The sequence below is a fragment of the Littorina saxatilis genome, linkage group LG2, assembly GCF_037325665.1.
Source record: "Littorina saxatilis isolate snail1 linkage group LG2, US_GU_Lsax_2.0, whole genome shotgun sequence".
Taxonomy (NCBI): Eukaryota; Metazoa; Mollusca; class Gastropoda; order Littorinimorpha; family Littorinidae; genus Littorina; species Littorina saxatilis.
The window spans coordinates 75,653,870-75,663,107 of record NC_090246.1 but is presented as its reverse complement, the minus strand read 5'-3'; the positions used below and the strand labels follow the sequence as shown (position 1 = coordinate 75,663,107).

The 9,238-nt window shown below is 44.3% G+C and overlaps 1 protein-coding gene across 1 annotated transcript in view; it reads right to left on the bottom strand.

Moving 5' to 3' along the window:
• Positions 1–711: 711 nt before the first annotated feature.
• The window catches only part of LOC138959730 (UPF0764 protein C16orf89 homolog), a 74,165-nt gene continuing 65,638 nt past the window's right edge, over positions 712–9,238 (bottom strand). The window contains exons 4-7 of the mRNA XM_070331334.1: positions 8,033–8,147; positions 7,281–7,440; positions 6,303–6,428; positions 712–5,677 (exon numbers count right to left, since the gene is read on the bottom strand). Coding sequence (XP_070187435.1) covers positions 5,544–5,677; positions 6,303–6,428; positions 7,281–7,440; positions 8,033–8,147 — 535 coding nt within the window. The 3' untranslated portion in view covers positions 712–5,543. The remainder of the gene's footprint in view (positions 5,678–6,302; positions 6,429–7,280; positions 7,441–8,032; positions 8,148–9,238) is intronic.

The following is a 9,238-nucleotide window of genomic DNA, read 5'->3' as shown; positions in this document are numbered from 1 at the left end:
GCGTTCGAAAAAAACAACGTGGAATCGATTCTGAATCGAGTCGAGTAAGCCAAATGGGGGCCAAACCGGTTTCCCCGTTCCGCCGACCTGAAACGCAAAAGAATTGTGCGCTTCAACTAAATGGATTTCTATACGACTTCATTACTTTCTTGCAACTTATGAACCTTTACTTAACGCTTTTAAACGGTCTGAAAGTAGTGTTACCGCGTACTTATAGATGCACTCATTCGTTTTATTTTTTCAGCGACGGTCACTTAGTTTAAGGTTGCAAAAAGGCCATGTCTCGCTGAAAACACTGTTTCACACTCCACAGATCGCAAAAGTGCTGCTAGTAGTCTACACTTTGTGTTTGATGGTAGAATGGGATATACAGATTACAACACTCGTGGTTTTTTATATGGCTTGTATTTCAGTCAAGACCCAGCGGGAATATCAATCGAGAGCCACTCGCCAAAGGCTCGTGTCTCCCGATGATATTCATCCGCTGGGTCTTGACTGAAATACAAGCCATATAAAAAACCACTCGTGTTGTAACCTATACATATATATCATTATGTGTGTGTGTGTGCGCGTGTGTTGTATTGTAATGGTGCAAAACACACAATGGAATTATTGTTATGTAGGCTTAAATGCCTTTTCTCACTCTGTCTCTCTCCCTTTCTCTTTCAATGAAGGACACGATATCACATGAAAACACAAGACTTCCTGCAGTACTGTAGCTCCTCTTTATTCAGCAACAAATGTGTTGGCCATGAGGTTGTTTCTGGCCTTGGCCAGATCAAACACATCAGTTTGTATGAAAATTTATACGTTACAACTTTGTTGTCTTTGTTCCTTATCTGTTGGTCTGTCCGTCTGTCTTTCAGTCCGTATGTCTATACGGACTTGATTAGTTAAACAAAAAGAAAACACACCAGGTACCAGGTTAGGTACGTGTATATCTATATCAATATTTCAGCATGTTACTGCCTTCTTCGGGATGGTATTAGTATTATGTTTTTTGTCGAAGAACGGGCATGGGAAGGGAAAAAAACACTGCCGAAGACGCACTTTTTTTCGGTGGAGGGATGGTAGAAACCTTCTTAATTTGATCTCGGTTCGGCCTCAGAGGGCTGTTGGGTTGTGTGTGTATTATGGGGGTGGGAGAAGTGGTCTAGGACTAAACGGTGATTGTAAAAGTGTCAATTTAATTAATCATTCACAGAGAGAGAGAGAGAGAGAGAGAGAGAGAGAGAGAGAGAGAGAGAGAGAGAGAGAGAGAGAGAGAGAGAGAGAGAGAGAGAGAGAGAGAGAGAGAGGACAGTGGGACGGGAAGGGAGAGGGGGTGGGAGTGGAGGGGTGGGGGGTATGCACCATACGTGCCGAAGCTGACGAACTCATTCGCGCGTACACACGCTCAAGAACCGCGTGATGTGTACACACACACACACACACACACAAACACAAACACACACACACATAGACACACACACAGGCGCTCGTACAGAACACGTCAATGTTTCGGTGTGTTAAAAATATAACGTTCCAATAACTAACATTTCTTGTTGTTTGATTTTAAGAGTGACTGTAGTACAACAACATACCCTCCTTAGTCCTTGTACCGCCATGTGATGCCAACATGACGTGATCGTCTTGATAAATAGTTTCGAACAGTTATCGTTTCCAATTACGATTTTTTTGCGAAAACAAGAAGAACTGACGTGTTGGTGCAGATAACTGATCACGGGACTTTTTGATTAGAAGTAATTTATGACTACATCGACGTATTGTCCTCCGAGTAACAGTGATGAGTGCAAAGATGTGTGGCGCACGTTATATGTCAAAGCAGCACCGCCCTGATATGGCTTTTCGTGGTCGGCTGGGCGTTAAGCAAACAAACAAACGAGCGACGTTCATGTAGAACTTGAGTAACTCATCAAATGTTATGTGGCGTTAGTATTGCGTTTTATTTCCTTTCCCTTGTAGTGACCTTCAGATGTTATGCTATAGTTTCATTCTATATTATGTTTGTGTGGTACACCTTTGTTGTTTTTTTCCCTTCGAAATCCAGATGGCTAATAGACGAACTCTGGAAAGAACTCTGTCGGGTTTATATGGGTTGTTTGTTTGTTTGTTTGTTTGTTCGTTCATGGGCTGAAACTCCCACGGCTTTTACGTGTATGACCGTTTTTACCCCGCCATTTAGGCAGCCATACGCCGCTTTCGGAGGAAGCATGCTGGGTATTTATAACCCACCGAACTCTGACATGGATTACAGGATCTTTTTCGTGCGCACTTGGTCTTGTGCTTGCGTGTACACACGGGGGTGTTCGGACACCGAGGAGAGTCTGCACACAAAGTTGACTCTGAGAAATAAATCTCTCGCCGAACGTGGGGACGAACTCACGCTGACAGCGGCCAACTGGATACAAATCCAGCGCGCTACCGACTGAGCTACATCCCCGCCCTGACTGAGCTACATCCCCGCCCTGACTGAGCTACATCCCCGCCCTGACTGAGCTACATCCCCGCCCCTGTATGGGTTGTAAAACGGTGAATATTTTTGCTTTTAATGAGGCAAGTTTTTAACAGGTTTTCCTTGTCCAGGGGTTTTAGACACACCCTTCGCTAGTGACTGGCCTATAACGTCACGTGAGAAAGTTTGACTCATAAAAAGCAGGAGTAGTCACTCTTTCTCCACCAATACAAACCCGACAGAGTTATTTTCGAACACCATCTATTGACGACGCGGATGTCTACGTTCATTGTCTACGTTCATTGTCTACGTTCATTGTCTACGTTCATTGTCTACGTTCATTGTCTACGTTCATTGTCTACGTTCATTGTCTACGTTCATAATCCTCATCACAATGAACACGAACAATCTGAATTTACTAAAAACGAACATGCTAATGAAATAGAGAATACTACATGGCTTGCTGTGTCGTACCAGATTTACACGAGGTTTTTTTTAAAATATTGAACTGCGAGCGAAAGCGAGCTGTTCACTATTTGAAAAAGCAACGAGTGTAAATCTGGTACGACACAGCAAGCCATGTAGTATTCTGTTTATCCTACATACTGTACTTACGTGTATTTTACTAAAAATGTCCTGCATTCGAGGCAGCTAAATTGAAGACGCTTGTTTTGGAACCTCGATCTCTTCTAAAGCCTCGTGCAATCTATTACGTCAAAGCAAAGAAACTTCACTCTGAAAGTGTGGCGTGACGTGTTAATTCTAAAGATTCATCGAGGGTAATTAGCGAGCGCAATTTTTTGTCTTCTATAATGACGTTTGTCTCGGTGACTTTGGCATCATAAGCAGTGGAAAAACAGGTCCCTGCCAGACTTGCTTGACATGATGACCTCATTAACATGATATACACACGTGTGATTTGAACGATTATTATCTCACGGGTGTCTCTCTCACGTATGTAGGATAATAGAGAATACCACATGATTTGCAGTATAATACCAGGTTTACACGAGTCTAAAAAAAAAATTCTTTAAGATATTAAAATGCAAGCGAAAGCGAGATTTCAATATTTGAAGAAAGAAAAAACCCACCAACGAGTGTAAACCTGGTATCACAGCCAGTAGTATTCTGTTTATCCCAAATTCTGTAATATATGTGCCATCTACTGCAAACTTACTGACAGCTACAGGGCCGTTCTGAATCGACTCACCAAAATTCAAAATGAATATCACTTCACTCGACTCTCCACTCATGTGTTCAATGTGACAACACAAACAAAACGTATTCCGGAGTACTTCAGTTGCCTAGGCCTTTGTTAACGTATAACTCTGAACACTGATTCAGCTTAATTTAAAAAATGATGTGGTCAGTTCAAAACAAACAAAGGATGAATTTACCACAGGATTAAAAGAAAAAATAAAGGAAGAAAACAATTAAAGCTCCAGCAGCGTATTCTTTCGTGTAGGTGTGTCGCTGGCGACTCGTCACCCCTGACCTCAATTACAAAGTACATACATGCCTGAAGAATACGGGAAAATACGACATGAGTAGTCTCTTTCGCGTATGTAATACACTATGATAACAAAGCTGCAGAGACAAAATCATTTGCCAGAGCAGAACCATCACCACGTGAGAGAGGCGGGGCAAAATACCACACATGTTGCCTCAAAATCAGTAATGGCTCACAAAAACTCATTTCGAGAACAAGCACCATTAGCAGTAATCATATATTCACTAGGTTTTAGTTCACTTCTTCGATGGACATAGTTATCAGAAGTAAAATAAACTTCACAAGTTGTCCACACACAAAAAAAAGTATCAAGAACAAGCACCATTGAACCTCGACCTATATAAGCTTATGTATAGTTTATCACTGTCGAAATCTTGTGTTCGTAATTCAGTTGTCGTCATTTAGTAAGGTTGTAGTTACTCCGTTTAAGGCCCTGCCACACTGGCGTTATGTAAGTGGCCACACGTGCGTTACGTGTAATGAATCTCTTATGCAGCGCCTTGCGCGTTGGCTTAAGCCTCGGTCATACAGGCGACTCAGTCGTTGCGATTCAGTCTTGCGATTCAGTCTTTGGCCGATCGCACATCACATCGTAGGCCATTGACCCGTCACACGATGAACGATAGACGAACGACTGGCGAACGATAACTCCACGCGAGCGGGGCGGAAGTGATGTGTCATAGTGAACACGGCAAACGCGCTTTGCGAGAGCAGACACTAAATGTTCGAACGTCGCTCTACCTTTCTGAAAAATTCCTTTCAGCATTACGCCTTTGCAAGAAATAGAGTTCCCAGACAGCTGCAAATAATGTTTTTCGACCGCTGTACACGCCTAAAACGTCTCTTTTATATCTGAGTAAAAAACTGTTCTTTCAAAAAGTTTTGAATCGACGAAGAGACGCAGTACGCCACTGTCCGCCATTATTTTACGTCACGGCGTCAAGGCCGCAGCAACGCGTTCTGATTTGCTCTGTTGGCTCTGCCCCTGCGTTTGCCCGACGACTGGATCGCAAGAATAGAACATGTTCTAAACCTCAAAGCTACGAGGGAATCGCATGAGACTGAGTCGCAGACTTGTCGTAGCTGTTTTCTACGACTGAGTCGGCTGTGTGACGGGGTAAATCGCGCGACTCAGTCGCATGTGTGACAGCCCTCTTACGTTAACATCATAACGATAGCGCTGGTTTTACTTCTAACGATCGACAATGAAGCCGAGCGCGATTTGACCTGGCGAGACGTTGACACCCACCGCTAGCGCCAGCGAGGCGTTTGACTTGGGACATCGATTTGATTTTCTTACTCACAATTTCGCTAGCATATTGACTTCCTTAAAAGTCATGTATCACCCTGGACCACATCATTAAAGTGTTTCTTAAATACTAAGTACGCAAACACTGTATCATAGCTGTCTATTCAGAGACACTGTGTTCCCAAGTGCGGAGACTAGTTGAACTGTGTTTTGAAAAAAAGTCATAGGCGTTTGGCCACTCGGCAAAATCCTGCTCGACGAAACATTTTTCATATGCCGTAAAACGTAACGCAAGTGTGACTAGGCCTTTAGGGACGGCGATAGTCGCTTTAGGCGAGGTATGCTTCGATGAGGTAGCGAATGTATTGCGCGAGGGCGGCAGCGGCCACAGTGGTCCGGTGACACAAACATCCGTTGTCCAGTCGCCTCTCCTCTCTCTTGGTCACGTGGTGCACATTTCCACCTGAAACAAACAGGATACAGTTTGTGTATGTCGTCCTGGCACACGCAAAGGACCGGGCAGAAGTAGCCGTCATAGACGGGTGGTCTCTATGGAAATGTGAATTATACATGCGGTCATCGTCCTTGCAGTTCGCCCTGTATGTACACGTGGTAACAAGTGTACAAAGTACATACTGGACGAGCTGCAAGGAGGATGACCGCACGTCCCATCTGCCAACTGATCACCGTTTAATTTACTGGATGGGTGAACTCGGGATGGATGAATGGACGGAAGGAAAAAATGGATGGATGAATGGATGTATTGATAGATGGATATATGGAGGGACGGAAGAAAAATGTGATTGATCGATATATGGGTGGTTGGATAGATGGATGGATGGATGGATGGATGAATGGAAGAAGAAATGGACGGACGGATGGATGGATGGTTAGATGCATGGACACATTGATGGATGGATGGATGGTTGGATGGATGGATGTATATATGGATGGCAGAAGAAATGGATGGATGGATGGAAAATACAGATATCCAACAACAAAACAAATCATCAGAGGAACACAACAATGAATCGGATAACTTTTGGATTTCAACGTGAGACACAGGAGTGAAAACACACGGTACTGACTTATCCTTTGCCGAGGCCAGCCGGCCCACTTGAAGCAGCCGTGGGCAGTGTCCTGCCAGCTCAAGATCATGTCCAGCCAGTTGTAGTAGAAGAACTCCTTGTAACCGTAAAATCCGCACAGCGCAGCTGAAAAAAAAAGAAAAATGCCGATTGATAAGGAGAATGCTAGCTAAGGTGGGGGTTGGTTTGGTTTGGTTGATTCTGTGTATTGCTTTGATGGTCCTTGTGAAAACATGTTGGTTTTCTTTTTTGGTATTAATGAACTTGTGCTCGAATAGGTGTTCCAATGTATTTCTATCATACAGGAAATAAGCGAATGTTGTTATTTTTCTTCTTCTGAAAGTGAGCCCATTACTGATGATGCAAAGAGAAAGACATGCAAAGAGACATACAGACAAAGAGCGAGAAACAGAAGAAGACTCGAAAAAAGCGAGCAAGAGAGACACGGACGGAGGAACAAGCAGAAATCTCTCTCTCTCTCTCTCTCTCTCTCTCTCTCTCTCTCTCTCTCTCTCTCTCTCTCTCTCTCTCTCTCTCTCTCTCTCTCTCTCTCTCTCTCTCTCTCTCTCTCTCTCTCTTTGTTGTTGTTAGATACCTTAGAATAAACAAATAAAAGTAAGCGCTCTACTAAATGCATACGACATGTATAACAGAGTAAGTGAGAGTTATTCGGAATCATTCTCCTGGCATCTGAGAGAATAACAAGCATTGACATGAACAATCGACTTTCATCCACAAGAAAGGATGATCGCCGCAAGCTCATATGTTTCTCATTCTCCAATTCCCAAGGCACTCCAACTAACACTTACGTACAGTCATACCAGCTTTTATTCTTGATCGGACATAGCCCTTAGATTTGTGTTGTTGTTGTTTTTGTTGTTGTTAGATTTTCCTTGAACAAGGACAAGCAGACTCTCCCGCTTGTATTCGTTCAACGCCGTAAACTCCAACCATTGTGTGTCAGGAGTTGACCGTTACCTTGCTCCATGAACAGATCCTGGTGGGTTGCGGGGAAGTCAGCCTCAGCGATGGTGACAGCCTCACGCAGCATGTTGGCACAGAACGTGTCCTGCAGCACGTGAAGTCCGGGCTGCTCGTTCATCAGGATCTTCCAGACCATCTGGGCTAGGCAACCCGCCTGAGAGAGAGAGAGAGAGAGAGAGAGAGAGAGACAAATAAGAACAGTTCTAAATGAGCTACACCGTGGTTTTGTTTGTTCTACAGGGCGGCCCCCCAAAATACAACCCATGTTTTTTTTTAATTTATTTTTGAAATTGCACAAAATTCAGACCATTCGAATTACTAAAAAAATGGTGCTTTGCGGACAGGTCGTGCATAATCTGACATTAAAGTACACTAAATATAAAGTAATTCGGCCAACAGATGAAGAAGTAATTTGCATTTCTTTTGGGTCTGCTAAGAGAAGAGAGAGAGAGAGAGAGAGAGAGAGAGAGAGAGAGAGAGAGAGAGAGAGAGAGAGAGAGAGAGAGAGAGAGAGACAGAGAGAGAGAGAAAGAGAGAGAGAGAGACTGAGAGAGAGAGAGAGAGAGAGAGAGAAAGAGAGAGAGAGAAAGAGATAGAGAGAGAGAGAGAGAGAGGGAGAGAGAGAGAGAGAGAGAGAGAGAGAGAGAGAGAGAGAGAGAGAGAGAGAGAGAGAGAGAGAGAGAGAGAGAGAGAGAGAGAGAGAGAGAGAGAGAGAGAGAGAGAGAGAAGGGGGCGAGAGTTCGTACCTCTTCTCCAATCTGGAGGTAGAATATTTCGTGTGACAGTGAGTACTGACTGTAGCCGAATGACGTCATCCGCTCCCAGCACTTGTCCGATATGACGCACTTTTCGTCCGTTTTCCTGCACACACACAAAAAAGTGAAAAATTTATTTCGCTTAAAAAACCCTCTGTGTGTGTGTGTGTGTGTGTGTGTGTGTGTGTGTGTGTGTGTGTGTGTGTGTGTGTGTGTGTGTGTGTGTATGTGTGTGTGTGTGTGTGCGTGTGTGTGTGTGTCTGTGTGTCTGTGTGTGTGTGTGCGTGTGTGTGTGTGTGACTGTAAGTGCGAGTGCAGGTCTGTGTGTGTTTCATCTGTTTGTATTCCGAGGGAGGTTTGCTTACTTAAGAGCTTACACATACAAAGTTTGACGTCGCATATTCATTGTTTGTTTTAATTAAAGTATAACTTTATGATTAAAAAGTAGTGTCGTCGTTAATATCTGGCGCACAGGAAGGGTAAGTAGTGTGGTGGCGGAGGTGGTCGTGGATAGTGGTGATGGTAGTGGCAATATGACGTAGTGCTTTAACACCGTCTTTAACCTCACAGCATCTTGACGCCTGCGGCAATTAACGCAAGGTCGGAAATGTCAACAGCCGCTTCTCTGCTTTCAGTAAACGTAAATAATGTGAGACACTTCCTACTTCCTATTGTCCCATTTTTTTGTACATTCAAAAAACACTGATTTTGTCTTTTCAAACAGCACAAAGAGGGACAAGAACAACATCCTGTTCAACGCGCATGTTCGATTCACAGAATCGCTTCCGGTTCGTGGGAAAGGTTGGCGGAAACGCGTCAACGGGTTGAAGCCACAAGCGGAAACGAGTTTTTGCTGGGGGCCAATGGAACGCTCGCTCCACTAACACTCACAGAAACTCGCGATGCATCAATCTCATCACAGTTTCCGAGGAGGTTCGGAGCCCTTAATGCCACCCCAAGTCTTCTATCCCCGGGCCTCGGGACCTTTCTCTGTCGATTTAAGCTCTGCCCTGACTCAACTTGAGATGAGGAGGATGTGGAAGAAGGAGGGAGGGCCGGGGAAGGAGGGGGGAGGGGCGTTGGGGTGGAGGAGGGGGCCGTGAGGGTTGGGGAGAGTACAGTAAAGTGTGTGATGTACACGTGTGAGTGAGCACGGTTCTCTAAGTCTGTGAATGAAGTGGTTGGCACAATTCGATG